Consider the following 17,460-nt stretch of genomic DNA (forward strand, 5'->3'; position numbering starts at 1 on the left):
TGTAAGTGGCTTAGATGGTGAAATTACTGGGCATTTAAGTCTCTCTCATATATGCAATGATTAGAAGAAGGGCATCAATTTATCTGTCTGCTTCACTTCATTCTTTGCCCTGTGTACTTATTCAATCATATTTTAGAATTCACTCCATGTACAGCATATGCTTAACTGACTGATCATCCATAAGCTAACTCTGGCAAGAATATGATTGTCCTCCAAATCAATAATAGCCAATAATAATGACATGTATGGTTCTTTTACCCCTTCAAGACAGAGCCTAACAGTACCTTCAAGATCAGGCCTCAGTTTTCAAAACCAATATGTGTCACTTTATATACCGTAGCAATAGCTTTAAGACACTTTAAGGCTGCATTCACACAGAGTAACGCCAGGCGTCATTTGTGTGTAATTTGTGTGTCTTTTACGGCCGTCATAAAACGTTTACATAGAGTTCTATAGGAAAAGACGTCCGTAATTTACTGCCGTCATTTACGGCCGTCATTACAATGACGGCCGTAAATGACGGCCGTAAATGACGGGCGTCTTTTCCTATAGAACTCTATGTAAACGTTTTATGACGGCCGTAAAAGACACACAAATTACACACAAATGACGCCTGGCGTTACTCTGTGTGAATGCAGCCTAACTTACACAAGTGATTTTGAGACTGTTTCTTCATGATCCATTGTACTTCATGTTAGTGGTAAACATTGATCAATATTTTTGTATTTATTTTTTAAAAATAGGAAACTTGATGGAAATTTTAAAGAAAATCACAAATTTAAAAATGTGAAATGCTCTGCTTTTTAAACAGATAGTCATACCACCCAAATACATTAGTAGATATTATCTACCATATCTCTGCTTTATATTGGCATTATCTTTTAATCGTCATTTAATTTATTTTGGATGGTTGAAGGCAATTTTCTAGATTTTCAAGAAAATTTCCTAAACTAATATTTTAGGGACCACTTCAGTTCTAAAGGAGATTATAAAAGCCTATATATTATAAACTCCCCATAAATCACCGCATTTTAAAAAATCTGCACCCCTCAAATAATTCAAGAAAGCATTTGGGAAGTTTATTAACCCTTTAAGCATTTCATGGGAATGAAAACAATATGGAGATGAAATTTAGACATTTCATTTTTTTTCTATAATACATTCATTTAGCCCTAAAATTAACACATTCACAAAGGATGAAACTGACTCAACTGTCATGCTCCTAAATAACAATATTAGCCTCGGGTGAGGAGTTCTAGTTATTGTCCATCCTCTAGGTGGCGCATTGAAAAAACTTTTGTATGACCACAGCTGTGAAGCTTGTGACATGTGCCCTATGGTAAAGGAAATATAAAAAAACACGAAAACTTGGTAATCTTCAGTAGTTGATACCTTTTTAATGGCTAACTCATAATGATGACAAATGGCTAACGTTTCGAAGCGCAAGGCTCCTTTGTCAAAGCAAATTTAAAAACATTTTTGAAGGATGCATATATATATATATATATATATATATATATATATACACAGAGCAGGCACAAAGGGTGTTAGATTTCAGGAGGAGGGGGGGGTTGTTAGTAGTTGGTGAGACAATGTAAGCAATTGGTGGAGACATTTGCTAGAGACAATGTGGTAATTGGTGGAGACAATATAAACACTTACAGGTCCTTGTCAGATCACACACTACTGTAAAAAGACATGAACCCCTGTGATGCATTAATCCCACACTCTAGTGTCCGAAACAATGTCATGAATTTATATTCATGTATGCGTCTTTCTCTCTTAGATCTGAAATTCCCTCTCAAAATCAGAATTTTCATGTCATTGGTAATGTTGTGGTCCCCCCTGCAAAAATGTTTTGACACGGGAAGGTCAGATCTTTGTTCTTTAATAGTATGGCGATGTGAGTTCATGCGCAGTCTAAGTTGCTGTCCGGTCTCTCCAACATACAGATTATCAGTGGAGCATTTGGTACACATAATTAAATACACTACATTGGATGTGCTGCAGGTGAAGGTACCTGGAATGTTATATTCCTTGTTCGAGTTTGGTATCTCTATCCTGTCAGTGGTCAGTATGTGGGGGCAGGTTTTGCACCTCTTATTCCCACATGGAAATGTTCCTGCGTTGGTTGGGGATGTTAGTGAGCTACTGACCATCATATTCCTGAGGTTTGGTGGCTGTCTATAGCACAGGAGAGGGGGGGTCCGGAAATATGGATGTTAGACGGTTGTCTTTTTGTAGTAGTGGATGTAGTTTGCGTGTGATTCCTCTCAGCGTCTCCAGGTGGGGGTTATAAGTGACAACCAGGGGCACTCGGTTGTTCTCCTGTTTGGTATTGTATCTTAATAACTCCGATCTTGGTATCCTGGTGGCTCTGGTGATTTGGTTATCAATCGTTCTTGGATGGTAACCCTGCTTCAAGAATGTGTCTCTGAGGACTCCGAGGTGTTCTTCTCTATCTGCAGGGTTAGAGCATATGCGATGGTATCTGATGGCCTGGCTGTACACAATAGAGTTCTTTATGTGTTTCGGATGAAAGCTGTCCCATCCTAGGTAGGTTGGTCGGTCAATCGGCTTCCGATACAGTGATGTCTCAATTTTGTTGTCCTGTATCTTGATGACTGTGTCTAGGAAGTTTATTTCCGAGAAGGAGTGATTGAGCGTCAGGTTGATGGTGGGATGGAATTGGTTGAATAGTTCATGGAAGGTTTTCAGCTGTTGTTCAGACCCAGTCCAAATGATTAGGATATCGTCAATGAATCGGTAGTAGGCCAGGGGCCTAATGGTGCAGGTGGAGAGGAAGTCACTCTCAAGCTTGGCCATGAAGAGATTAGCGTACTGTGGCGCCATTTTGCTCCCCATTGCGGTGCCAGTCTGCTGTAGATAGATACAGTCACCAAAAGAAAAGTAATTGTGGGTGAGGATGAATTTCGTGAGTTTCACCACTGATTCAGCGCTCATACCTCGCTTTTCCATGAAAAACTGGCAGGCGTTTACACCATCCTGGTGTGGGATGTTGGAGTACAGGGATTCTACATCCATGGTGGCCAGGATGGTTCCATCTGGAAGGGGACCTATAGTGGATAGCTTATTTAATAGGTCTGTGGTGTCCTGAAGGTAGCTGGCTGTATCCTTCACTAGGGGTTTCAGAGTGCCCTCCACCCATCCAGAGATCTGTTCAGTGAGTGTCCCCACACATGAGATGATCGGTCTCCCTGGGTTCCCAGGTTTGTGTAGTTTAGGGAGCATATAAAAAGTTCCCATTCTTGGGCTTGTTGGTATGAGGCTGCTTAGGCCTTTGGCTCCATCAGTTAGGCCCGAGATAACTTTTTTCAGTTTTTTAGAGTACTCCACTGTGGGGTCTGAATCTAATTTAGAGTAGTAGTGCGTGTCATTCAGCTGTCTGTGTGCCTCCTGTATGTAGTCTGATGTGTTCATCATGACTATAGCGCCACCCTTGTCCGCTGGTTTAATGATGATGTCGTTATTATTTCTCAGAGATTTTATAGCCCTTCTTTCCTGGGCAGTGATGTTAGACGGCAGGGCTTTATTTGTATCCAGTATAGTTGATTTGACCATGTGTCTAAAACAGTCTATATAATTATCCAGAACAAAGTGTTTATATTGTCTCCACCAATTACCACATTGTCTCTAGCAAATGTCTCCACCAATTGCTTACATTGTCTCACCAACTACTAACAACCCCCCCCTCCTCCTGAAATCTAACACCCTTTGTGCCTGCTCTGTGTATATATATATATATATATATATATATATATGCATCCTTCAAAAATGTTTTTAAATTTGCTTTGACAAAGGAGCCTTGCGCTTCGAAACGTTAGCCATTTGTCATCATTATGAGTTAGCCATTAAAAAGGTATCAACTACTGAAGATTACCAAGTTTTCGTGTTTTTTTATATTTCCAACCCACTGGCTAACACGGTACAACAACGAACATTTCCCTTTACCTATGGTAAAGGAGGCAGGGATTGAGATTTGAGGGACAACACAGACAATTCCCTCCCCATCCCCGTATTTGAGATATATGATTGCCACCACCAATATGCACATACTAAGTTATTTATGAATGGGACTTGTGAAGTCTGAATATATAGAGTGACCAAAATAGGTGACCCAATTATTTTATATGTACAATCATTATTTTATTATTTATTCAAAAAAAATGAAGTTTTATATATCATTTCTTCTAGTACGTCTTTGAGCCCATGAACTATACAAACTAAGAAGAGACAATATTTACAAACCAGTGACTTGGAATGGAAATAGCGCTATTTGACTTTTGGAGGGTAGATTTTGCTGTATTAGTTTTTGGGTGCCATGTCGCATTTGCAGAGCCCCTACAGTGCCAATACAATAAAAACTCCCAAAATTGGCCCTCTTTTGGAAACTACACCCCTCACAAAACATATGAAAGGATTTAATGAGCAGTTTGACCCTACAGCTGTTTCACAGATTTTATTAACATTGGGATGTGAAAATGAAAAATTACTTTTTTTTCAATAAATCATCAATTTAGTCCCAAATTTTTCATTGTCACAAAAGGATAAAGGAGAAAAAGCTTCACATGAAATGAACTGCATGAAATGAAAGTGCGCTATTTGGCTTTTAGAGGACAGATTTTACTGGAATAGTTTTCAGGTGCCATGTCACATTTGCAGAGCCACTAAAGTACCAATAGAATGTAAACCCCCAAAATGTGGCCCAATTTTAGAAACTAAACTCCTCATAGCATTTATCAAAGGGTATAGTGAGCATTTTTTACCCTACAGCTATTTCACAGATTCCATTACCATCGGGATGTAAAAATGAAAAATTACTTTTTTTCCAATAAACTGTCCATTTAGCATTATATATTTTTTTAATTTTTACAAGGGGTTAAAGAAGAAAGAGCACCCCACAGTTTGTTACACAATTTCTTATGAATACTGGAATACCCCATATTTGGTTGTAATTTGCTATATGGGTACATGCTATGGCTCGGAATAGAAAGAGTGGTATTTGGTTTGGAGGGAAATGTGGCTAGTATAGTTTTGAGGTGCAATGTCACATTTGGGGAGCCCCTAAAGTATCAATACAATGGAAACCTCCAAAAAGTGACTCCATTTTAGAAATTACAATCCTCAGGGAATTCATCAAGGGGTATTATCATTTTGAGCCCTAGAGTGCTTCCTAAAAATCAATGTACAAAGGAAAAATTTAATTTTAAAGAAATATGCCATTTCAGTGCCCAATACGTTGTGCCCAGTTTGTGGCACCCGAGACATGCGCTCCTAAAACTATTAAGTGGGCTATCCTGGGTAAAAAGAAGTTGTATATGTGTGTGTAAACTGCTGCTTGAGCACACAACAGTGCTCAGAAGGGAAGGAGCACTGTGCTTTTTAGCTTTTGGAGTATAGATTTTTTGGAGGGAATTTCTGGGTGCCATGTTGTTTTTGCAGGGTCCTAGAGATGCCAGTAATTTGGAATTTCCCAAGAAATGATGCCATTTTGTAGGGCCAATTTTAGAGTCTCTACAAATGTGACATTGCGTCCAAAAAGCAACAATCTATACTAGCGGTCCAAAAGCACATAGCGCCCCTTCACATCTCCCCCCTCCTGTGTGCCCAAGCGGCAGTTTACGCCCACATATATGACACTGTTCTACCCAGGATAATGTACTCAACAATGTCCTATGTGAGTATAAACTGCTGTTTGGGAACAGCCAGACACAGAAGAGAAGGAGCGCTATTTTGGTTTTTGGAGCACAGTTTATTTGGACGTCATGCCACTTTTGCAGAGCCCCTGAATTACCAGTAAAGTGTAACCTGCAGCTGCATAACCCCATTTTGGAAAGTACACCCCTGAAGGGATTCATCAAGTGGGTAGTGAGCATTTTTAACCCTTGAGCGTTGTATTCATCTAATTTCCAGAAAAGAATGCGCACCTGATAATGAAAAGTGAACATTGTAATTTTCCCAGAGATTCGCCATTTCAGTGCTCGATATGTTGTGCCCAACCTGCATCAGCAGAAACACACACTCCATAAACTGTTAAGAAGGTATCCTGGCACGACAGGTTTTGGAACATTCATCTCTGATACAAGCTGGGCACAATATATTACGCACTGAAATGACATATTCCTGGAAAAATTGTCATTTTCACCTTTCATTTCTGAAAAATTAATTAATGCAATACTCTGGGGATTAAACATGTTCTCTGTTCCCCTGGATAAATTCCTTCAGGGGTGTAGTTTCCAAAATGAGGTCACGTGTGAGGGGATGCCACTTTACTACTGGCATTTCAGGGTTCTGCAAAAAGTGTCATATCCAAAAAAACAAAAAACTTTTATACCTGCGCTCCTTCCCTACTATGTTCAGCTATGCCCAAACAGCAGTTTATACCCACATATGACATTACTGTAAGTACGTTATCATACACGTGGGTATAAACTGCAGTTTGGGCACACAGCAGGGCGCAGAAAGGAAGGAGCGCTATGTGGCTTTTGGAGTACAGATTCAGATGTTAGTTATCTGGATGTTATGTCTTGTTTGCAGAGCCGCTAAAGTACCAGTAAAGTTGAATCCCCTAGGGAGTGACACAATTTCAAATACTTCACCTCTCAAAGAATTTACAGTCCTGTGAAAAAGTTTGGGCACCCCTATTAATCTTAATCATTTTTAGTTCTAAATATTTTGGTATTTGCAACAGCCATTTCAGTTTGATATATCTAATAACTGATGGACACAGTAATATTTCAGGATTGAAATGAGGTTTATTGTACTAACAGAAAATGTGCAATATGCATTAAACCAAAATTTGACCGGTGCAAAAGTATGGGCACCTCAACAGAAAAGTGACATTAATATTTAGTAGATCCTCCTTTTGCAAAGATAACAGCCTCTAGTCGCTTCCTGTAGCTTTTAATCAGTTCCTGGATCCTGGATAAAGGTATTTTGGACAAACAATTCAAGTTCAGTTAAGTTAGATGGTCGCCGAGCATGGACAGCCCGCTTCAAATCATCCCACAGATGTTCAATGATATTCAGGTCTGGGGACTGGGATGGCCATTCCAGAACATTGTAATTGTTCCTCTGCATGAATGCCTGAGGATTTGGAGTGGTGTTTTGGATCATTGTCTTGCTGAAATATCCATCCCTGGCGTAACTTCAACTTCGTCACTGATTCTTGAACATTATTCTCAAGAATCTGCTGATACTGAGTGGAATCCATGCGACTCTCAACTTTAACAAGATTCCCGATGCCGGCATTGGCCACACAGCCCCAAAGCATGATGGAACCTCCACCAAATTTTACAGTGGGTAGCATGTGTTTTTCTTGGAATGCTGTTTCCCTCAACCTGCCTCTCCACGTCACGATTCCACGAACCTAACAGAGGAGCATCTGTGTCCAGATGCTCAAACACTAGAGTCTCCTCCATCTCCGTTCGATTTGGTGGTGGATGACCAGCAACCCACCCTCATCGACAATGATGTGACGCAGTTGCCGTCAGGGCATCCAGTTGACCTGCGCATTGTGCGGGAGGAGGAGATGAGACAGGAGTTGGAAGAGGAAGTGGTGGATGATGAGGACACTGACCCGACCTGGACAGGGGGGATGTCAAGCGGGGAAAGTAGTGTGGATGTTGAGGCAGGTGCAGCACCAAAAAGGGTAGCTAGAGGCAGAGGCAGAGGTCAGCAGCTTAGGCGAAGCCAGGCCACACCCGGAATCTCCCAAGATGTTCCAGTTCGTACCCAGCCCCGAAAAACTCCCACCTCGAGGGCACGTTTCTCGAAGGTATGGAGTTTTTTCAAGGAATGCGCCGAGGACAGATATAGTGTTGTCTGCACAATTTGCCTCTCGAAATTGATTAGGGGCTCTGAGAAGAGCAACCTGTCCACCACTTCAATGCGCCGTCATTTGGAATCCAAGCACTGGAATCAGTGGCAGGCAGCAACGGCAGGACAAAGGCCGCCTGCCGTTCACGCCTCTGCCTCTGCCTCTGCCACTGCCACTGCCACTGCTGACTGTACTGGCGATGCACTCCAGAGGACGAGCCAGGACACCACTTCATCTGCCTCCGCCACTTTGTTGACTTCTTCCTCATCCTCCCCTGTTCCTGTCTTATCTCCTTCTCCTGCACCATCAAAGGCACCATCAGGCGCTTCTTTACAACAACCCACCATCTCTCAGACATTGGAGCGGCGGCAGAAATACACTGCTAACCACCCACACGCGCAAGCCTTGAACGCCAACATCGCTAAACTGCTGGCCCAGGAGATGTTGGTGTTCCGGCTTGTTGAAACTCCCGGCTTCCTGGACCTGATGGCAACTGCGGCACCTCGCTATGCCGTCCCTAGCCGTCACTACTTCTCCCGGTGTGCCGTCCCTGCCTTGCACCAGCACGTGTCACTCAACATCAGGCGGGCCCTTAGTTCCGCGCTTTGCACAAAGGTCCACTTGACCACCGACGCGTGGACAAGTGCATGCGGACAGGGACGCTACATTTCACTGACGGCACACTGGGTGAATGTAGTTGAGGCTGGGACTGCTTCCCAAACTGGCCCGGTGTACCTCGTCTCCCCGCCTAACATTCCTGGCAGGGACACGAGAAGAACACCCCCCTCCTCCTCCTCCTCCACCGCCTCCTCCTCCGCCACCGCCTCCTCCTCCGCCACCGCCTCCTCCTCCGCTGTTAGATTGACCCCAGCTACGAGTTGGAAACGTTGCAGCACTGGCGTTGGTAGACGTCAGCAGGCCGTGCTGAAGCTGATCAGCTTGGGGGACAGACAGCACACTGCCTCCGAGGTGAGGGATGCCCTCCTCGATGAGACGGCAATATGGTTTGAGCCACTGCACCTGGGCCCAGGCATGGTCGTTTGTGATAACGGCCGGAACCTGGTAGCAGCTCTGGAGCTTGCCGGACTCCAACATGTTCCATGCCTGGCCCACGTCTTCAACTTAGTGGTGCAACGTTTCCTAAAGAGCTACCCCAATGTTCCAGAGCTACTGGTGAAAGTGCGGCGCATGTGCGCCCACTTTCGCAAGTCGACAGTAGCCGCTGCTAGCTTAAAATCTCTCCAGCAACGCCTGCATGTGCCAGAACACCGGCTTTTGTGCGACGTCCCCACACGCTGGAACTCAACGTTTCAGATGTTGAATAGAGTGGTTGAGCAGCAGAGACCTTTAATGGAATACCAGCTACAATTCCCTAGGGTGCCACAAAGTCAGCTGCCTCAATTTCTCCTCCATGAGTGGCCATGGATGAGAGACCTTTGTGACATCCTACGGGTGTTTGAGGAGTCCACAAGGAGGGTGAGCTCTGAGGATGCGATGGTGAGCCTTACAATCCCACTCTTGTGTGTTCTGAGAGAATCCCTGATTGACATCAGGGATAACTCAGATCACACAGAGGAGTCAGGGATAGCATCCGATCCGTCACAGCTGGAGAGTAGGTCCACACATCTGTCCGCTTCATCGCGTTTAATGGAGGAGGAGGAGGAGGAGGAAGAAGAGTTGTCCGATGATGTGATGGTGATACAGGAGGCTTCCGGGCAACTTCGAATCGTCCCATTGTTGCAGCGCGGATGGGTAGACATGGAGGATGAGGAGGAAATGGAGATTGAACTTTCCGGTGGGGCCAGAGGAGTCATGCCAACTAACACTGTGGCAGACATGGCTGAGTTCATGTTGGGGTGCTTTACAACCGACAAGCGTATTGTCAAAATCATGGAGGACAACCAGTACTGGATCTTTGCTATCCTTGACCCCCGGTATAAAAACAGCATCTCCTCTTTTATTCCGGTAGAGGGGAGGGCCAATCGCATCAATGCTTGCCACAAGCAATTGGTGCAGAATATGATGGAGATGTTTCCAGCATGTGACGTTGGCGGCAGGGAGGGCAGTTCCTCCAGTAGGCGACCAAGTTCTCACCGATCCACACAAACGAGGGGCACACTGTCTAAGGTCTGGGACACCTTGATGGCACCCCCTCGCCAAAGTGCCGCCACGGAGGGTCCTAGTGTCACCAGGAGTGAGAAGTATAGGCGCATGTTGCGGGAATACCTTTCCGACCACAGCCCTGTCCTCTCTGACCCCTCTGCGCCCTACACGTATTGGGTGTCGAAGTTGGACCTGTGGCTTGAACTTGCCCTATATGCCTTGGAGGTGCTGTCCTGTCCTGCCGCCAGCGTCCTATCTGAGAGGGTGTTCAGTGCAGCCGGTGGCATCATCACTGACAAGCGCACCCGTCTGTCAGCTGAGAGGGCCGACCGACTCACTTTGATAAAAATGAACCACCACTGGATAGAGCCTTCATTTTTGTGCCCACCTGTGTAAAGCACCCCAACATGAAACTCCATGTCTGTGCTCAACCTCTCCAATTCCTCCGCATCCTCATACTCATCCACCATAAGCGTTGCACAATTCTGCTAATACTAGGCTCCCTCCACCCTGATTTCCCCCAACTCTGCTGGTTAGAGGCTCCCTCCACCCTGATTTCCCCCAACTCTGCTGGTTAGAGGCTCCCTCCACCCTGATTTCCCCCAACTCTGCTGGTTAGAGGCTCCCTCCACCCTGCTTTTTCACAACTCTGCTGGTTAGAGGCTCCCTCCACCCTGATTTCCCACAACTCTGCTGTTTAGAGGCTCCCTCCACCATGAATTGGTCCAAACTGGGGTTTTTAGAGGCTCCCTCCACCATGAATTTGCCCAAACTGGGCTGGTTAGAGGCTCCCTCCACCATGAATTTGCCCAAACTGGGCTGTTTAGAGGCTCCCTCCACCATGAATTGGTCCAAACTGGGCTGTTTAGAGGCTCCCTCCACCATGAATTGGTCCAAACTGGGGGTTTTAGAGGCTCCCTCCACCATGAATTTGTCCAAACTGGGCTGTTTAGAGGCTCCCTCCACCATGAATTGGTCCAAACTGGGGTTTTTAGAGGCTCCCTCCACCATGAATTGGTCCAAACAGGGGTTTTTAGAGGCTCCCTCCACCATGAATTTGGCCTAACTGGGGTTTTTAGAGGCTCCCTCCACCATGAATTGGTCCAAACGGGGGTTTTTAGAGGCTCCCTCCACCATGAATTTGCCCAAACTGGGCTGTTTAGAGGCTCCCTCCACCATGAATTGGTCCAAACTGGGATTTTTAGAGGCTCCCTCCATCATGAATTGGTCCAAACTGGGCTGTTTAGAGGCTCCCTCCACCATGAATTTGGCCTAACTGGGGTTTTTAGAGGCTCCCTCCACCATGAATTGGTCCAAACTGGGGTTTTTAGAGGCTCCCTCCACCATGAATTGGTCCAAACTGGGGTTTTTAGAGGCTCCCTCCACCATGAATTTGCCCAAACTGGGCTGTTTAGAGGCTCCCTCCACCATGAATTTGCCCAAACTGGGCTGTTTAGAGGCTCCCTCCACCATGAATTGGTCCAAACTGGGGTTTTTAGAGGCTCCCTCAACCATGAATTGGTCCAAACTGGGGTTTTTAGAGGCTCCCTCCACCATGAATTTGCCCAAACTCTGCTGGTTAGAGGCTCAATCCACCCTGATTTTCAAAACAAATGTTGGTGCCAACCTCAACTTACTACAAGGGCCAAATTCACTGCTGGTGACAAGCTCTCCTCACTCCAAGTGCCAAATACACATGTTTCAAGGTGTTTTCCTACAGTCAGAGAGGTGGTATTGAGTGTGTAAAGTGTGTAGTTGTTAGGCTGTGATGTTGGGGTAATAGAGGGTCTTTGGTGTGTTAGATGCCCCCAGACATGCTTCCCCTGCTGTCCCAGTGTCATTTCAGAGGTGTTGGCATCATTTCCTGGGGTGTCATAGTGGACTTGGTGACCCTCCAGACACGGATTTGGGTTTCCCCCTTAACGAGTATATGTTCCCCATAGACTATAATGGGGTTCGAAACCCGTTCGAACACACGAACAGTGAGCGGCTGTTCGATTCGAATTTCGAACCTCGAACATTTTAGTGTTCGCTCATCTCTACTAGACAGAGCTACACAGCCACATGTAAGTATATTTTTGGATAAAATATGTATATGTGTTTACATTTTGTGTCTTATATACTGTGAGTCCTGTATATGTGTAGATACGTGTGTGTATATGTTGTATAGGAATGTATGTGTGTGAGTAGATGTGTATATGAGTAAGTATATACAGCATATCAATGTCTGTGTATCTATCTATCTATCTATCTATCTATCTATCTATCTATATTTGCTTCTATAAATGTCTACCATTATACATACTAGAATTGTATTTTATAATGTGATGTTTAGGCCAAATTCCCATCTGCGTGCAAGTTTCCATTCGTGGAGTCTGCTTGGGACCCCCCAAACAGAAACCTATACGCATTAAAAAGAGGTTACTTTCAGGGTCTCCCAGGGTTACTTTCAGGGTCTCCCAGAGTATAATAATTGTTCATGGGTGTTCATTATGGGGCATAATGGTGTGTGTAGGGGCCACTATGGGGCATAATGGTGTATGCAGGGGCCACTATGGGGCATAATTGAGCACGCAGGAATGCGGCGGAGGTCAGTCAGTCGAGGTCTTTAGTGTCAGTCAGGAAGGGGGGGGGCCATGTTAAAAGTTCACCACGGGGCCCCGCCATTCCTAGTTACACCACTGCAGACTGCAGAACATGTTTGACTATGTGGTGGCAGTGATGGTAGATGTTTTGAAGTAGAATGAGCAGCAGTTTGAGATTTTTAACATATAAAATTAAAAGATATATTTGAATATGATCCTTATTTGCTTTTATATATTATCTTAATCATTTTAAGTTTTTATAAAGTGCATAACATAGTGTCTTACCATATACATGGAGTTTCTTCACAAGAGCTTCCAAATTTAGGTCTGTTTGTCTTTCCACATAATTTCTTATGAATGAGTTCAGTAATATTCTCTATGGTAAAAAAAAAAGAATTTAATTTATAAGAATACAAAAAAGTTAATCAATATCTATCTATCTATTTATCACGTGTGTAAGTGGAATAGTTGTGAAAATTAAACAAGTCAACTTAGTATATGAATTATATAAAACATTTTATTGTAAATATTACCATGATAAATGAACTCATTAATGCTAGGTTCACACTAACATTTGTCACTCAGTCGTTCGGGTCCTCCTGCTAAAAAAGTGGTTACTCATGGAATCCGTAGACTATGAGGCAGAACTTTTCTTTCTGCTGATTTTAGACGGAATCTACAGCAAAGTATCCTATGAAGACTCCAATGCAGATGCGTACCTAGCCCTAGGCCACAGTAGTGTACTTCGGCCCATAGGAAAGGAATAGGTTGATGTGCTATCCGGGAAAAACAAATTTTTTCAAATAACACACATTTGTCTGCAAGGGGTTGTCTGTTGTGCAATAGAGTAGTTTCATTTGTCTACATAGTGCTTAAACAGAATTTCTGCAGACAGTTTTGTTAGTGAAAAAGCTTTCCTTAAGGTTTTTTGGGGGGCAAGAGTTAATTTTTTTCCTCAAATACATAAAAGCTACTGTTCTAACAGTAAAACAGTGAATCCACCTGTGCTAACCTGAAAGAAATCACCATTTCTTAAGGGTTTTTTGATTGCTTTCAGCCTGCACTAATCTGAAAAAAAAATCAGTTTCTTTTAGGAGGGGTTTGTGTCCCCCCCCCCCCCCCCAATAAACACTGTGAAAGAACTGAATCTGAAAAAAAAAATCTGTGTTTTAAGCGTTTTGGGTTTTTTGTTCCTCACCCAACAAACAGTCTTGCAGCTTATACTAATCTGAAAAAATCTGTTATTTAAAGGTGTAAATTTTTTGCTCAACCAATAAATAGTGTGACATAACTTTTTTTTTTTGTTACTCAATATACATACAAACTGTTACCATTTTAACAGCAAAAAAAATACAAGCTGACTGACTTGGTTCTAGTCATATAGTCATTGACTAGGTTACCCTTTTAGTGCAGTCTCAAAATTATTGTTAATCACTATTATAATTAAGCAGTGTCCATAAAAAAAAAAAAAACTGCAAAAAAAGAGGTCAGGAGACAAGGTGGACCTAGAACCTGGCTTTGTTGCATTCCAAATGGCCGCTGCAGCTCAAAACATTGACCAAGTAGTTTGTGAAAGCCATGTATTGCCCTTATCCATAATTGCTGCTCAAGATGTTGACAGTGACGTGCGCCTTTCCCCAGACTCTTTTTCAGATGCGTACAGTGATCAATTTGAAAAATGAGTCAATTTTTTAAAATGTTTAACTTTAAACTTCTGATATTTGCTCTATATTCTATTGTGAATAAACCATGGTTATATGAGATTGCAGCAATATGTGGGAATGTTAATTTTTTGTTTATTTTACTCTATTATTTTACATGAGATTTAGGGAATTTTGAATTTTTTTTTTTTTTTTTTTACTTTTTTTAATAAAAAGATTTATAGTATGGGCAGGAAGAGTCTGGTGGCACATACAATAAATTTCAGTATTGATGTACTGCAATATACTGTAAAATTATTTTCCCCATACGTCAAACAGCAGCACAACAGATGGGGTATTCCTGCAGGTGGAAATTTTAATAGTCAATCACTCCTCCAACATAAGAGATTCCCCCCCCCCCCCCCATGTTTTTTCTGTCCCGTGTGTGGGACAGGTGGAGGGGGGGAGGTCTCTTCCCCCCTGATACATTTTTTCTTCAGATCCCTCCAGTGGTTCCCTTTAGCCTTAAGCCGACTGTAGCACTTACTTGCCAGGCTGATATAGATTGTCTGGAGGTCCATGGTGCTCCTGTCGGCTGTATCTTCGGCTGGCGCAGGCGTGTCATTAGAAGCGTTCACTCCATAACCAGGGAGCTGGCGGGGGCCTCTGTGAAGAAGTTTTTCTACGGCCGACTCTGCTATGCGGCTGGCAGATGCAGAGGTGTCAAAGCATCTTCTAAGGTATCTCTATCCAAGTGGATCAAGGAAGCCATTTTTCTTTCTTTCTTTTCACTCTCAGAGGTTATCCCCTCCTGAGTTTGTTCGCGCTCACTCCACCAGAGCAGTTGTTACAACCTTCGCCGAGTGACGCTTGGTCTCTTTAGACCAAATCTGTTCGGCTGTGACTTGGAGCTCACATCTCACCTTTGTCAAACATTACAGGCTAGATTGGCGCAGTTCGGCCACTCAGTATTGTCATCAGTGTGCCAGTAAGTCCCTCCCTAGGGGGGGGTTTCTTGCTACCTCCCCATCCGTTGTGCTTCTGTTTGACGTATGGTGAATGGAGGATTATGTAGATAATCTGTTTTCCCATAGTCCAAACAGCTTTTGCTGCTTTTTTGAATATAATATCGGAAACCAATACTTTATAACTAACACGGGGGGTGGGGGTGGGGGTGGGGGGAGAGGTCCTCTGGACCTCTTATAGGGGAGGAGTGATTGACTGCTTAAAATTCCCACCTGTCCTGAACTGCATGCAGGGGCAAGAATACCCCATCCGTTGTGCTGCTGTTTGGACTATGGAAAAACAGATTATCTACATAATCCTCCATAATTTCTGCCAGAGGCATCATGTAATAAAATATATAAATAACAGGCCATGGAGGCTACTTGTACTTCGCACATTGATCTGGCATGATGAAAGTCATTAGACCGAAATGTCCCTGCTTAATATTGGATCAATTTTTCAGGTATACCTAAATATCGTTTTTTCCATGGCGGATCAAGCTATGTTATCTTCACAATAAATGTATTTGTTTATTCATTACTAAATCAAGAGTGTGCAGCAGATAATTTCTTTTTTGGATACTGACAGGGTCGGAGGACCTATTTTCTGCTTGCACCTCAATCCAACATATGAGTGTGCGGTTCCACTGTTTTCTTACATTACTGTTAGTCTTTAAAAGTCTGCTGGCTGTCATACAGATCACTGGCCATTGATTAGGACTGTCCAAGGACAGCTTTTTCATCCAATATGTCAGCACCCATGCACTGCCACACTTTAGATGCCTTGGTCACAATTTACTAACCTGGAAAGTTAGAGAGGGTTATCCAGCTTCCTAAAATTATCTGCAAATACATCCATATACACTCACTGTTTCCTTGTGCACATTTTCTTGGCATTATTTTACTTAAGTCTCCTTGTATCACTGTTAGTCACATGCAGGGAATTTGTGAACAAACTATGTTTCCCATGATGCATCTGCCTGCTCTCTCCTCCAATTAAATCATAGATAAAAAAAAAAATCACTCCCACATCTGAAGTCACATGATGCTGTGATGTTTTGTTTGGATGCTCACTCCACATTGTGAACAGCAAACACAGAGACATGACAGGCAGATACATCATGGGAAATGTAGTTTATTCACAGATTCACTACATGTAAATAACAGTGATACAAGGAACCTCAAGTAAAATAATGCCAAGAAAAGGGTTCACAAGGAAATGGTGAGTATTTTGCACTGCTATGGGTGTATTTGCAGATAATTTTTGGAAGCTGGATAACCTCTTTAAATGCCTAAACTCAGATATTCAGTGATTGTGATATTGCCACCAGATCTCCACTGAGGTGGTGTCAGCTCAATTTCTGAGCAGGCATCATGTTTAAAGACTTGACATTCACTGCAATATTGCTGCTTAGTTGTATAGGAATAAACATTGGACTTTAACACGCACACGTGCGATACTCCAGTATTAATGGGATATGGCGCCATTTTACAATCATTACCACCCTATTTCTATATCATTTTCTTCTGACATTAAAATGTCAATTGATTTCCGTAATAAGAAAGTCCAGTTTATTAGGCATATGATAATTGTACAATGGAAATGTTTAACAAACCTCTGTGACCTTTGAGTCTTTAAGGAGTTGATTACTGTTTTTAAGAACCATTGACATAGTAAGCCAAGCTTCTGAATATTTCTTCAAATTTTCCAAAAGGCTGAAGGTTTCATTTGCCTAGATCACACAAAAATAAACAAAATTATGTTTTATCCGTTGCTTCTGTTTGTTTGATATTTATATGTTCCCATAAATTCATGTTTGTAATTACGTACAACTAGAGATGAGCGAACACTAAAATGTTCGAGGTTCGAAATTCGATTCGAACAGCCGCTCAATGTTCGTGTGTTCGAACGGGTTTCGAACCCCATTATAGTCTATGGGGAACAGATACTCGTTAAGGGGGAAACCCAAATCCGTGTCTGGAGGGTCACCAAGTCCACTATGACACCACAGGAAATGATGCCAACACCTCTGGAATGACACTGGGACAGCAGGGGAAGCATGTCTGGGGGCATCTAACACACCAAAGACCCTCTATTACCCCAACATCACAGCCTAACAACTACACACTTTACACACTCAATACCACCTCTCTGACTGTAGGAAAACACCTTGAAACATGTGTATTTGGCACTTGCAGTGAGGAGAGCTTGTCACCAGCAGTGAATTTGGCCCTTGTAGTAAGTTGAGGTTGGCACCAACATTTGTTTTGAAAATCAGGGTGGATTG

The 17,460-nt window shown here is 43.2% G+C and overlaps 1 protein-coding gene across 1 annotated transcript in view; it reads right to left on the bottom strand.

The window, feature by feature from the left end:
- ABCA13 (ATP binding cassette subfamily A member 13) overlaps nucleotides 1-17,460 on the bottom strand; it is a 369,133-nt gene that overhangs the window by 92,820 nt on the left and 258,853 nt on the right. Inside the window, exons 17-18 of the mRNA XM_075271925.1 lie at nucleotides 16,789-16,905; nucleotides 12,814-12,904 (exon numbers count right to left, since the gene is read on the bottom strand). Of these exons, the coding sequence (XP_075128026.1) occupies nucleotides 12,814-12,904; nucleotides 16,789-16,905 (208 nt within the window). The remainder of the gene's footprint in view (nucleotides 1-12,813; nucleotides 12,905-16,788; nucleotides 16,906-17,460) is intronic.

The sequence above is a fragment of the Leptodactylus fuscus genome, chromosome 4 (assembly GCF_031893055.1).
Source record: "Leptodactylus fuscus isolate aLepFus1 chromosome 4, aLepFus1.hap2, whole genome shotgun sequence".
Taxonomy (NCBI): domain Eukaryota; kingdom Metazoa; phylum Chordata; class Amphibia; order Anura; family Leptodactylidae; genus Leptodactylus; species Leptodactylus fuscus.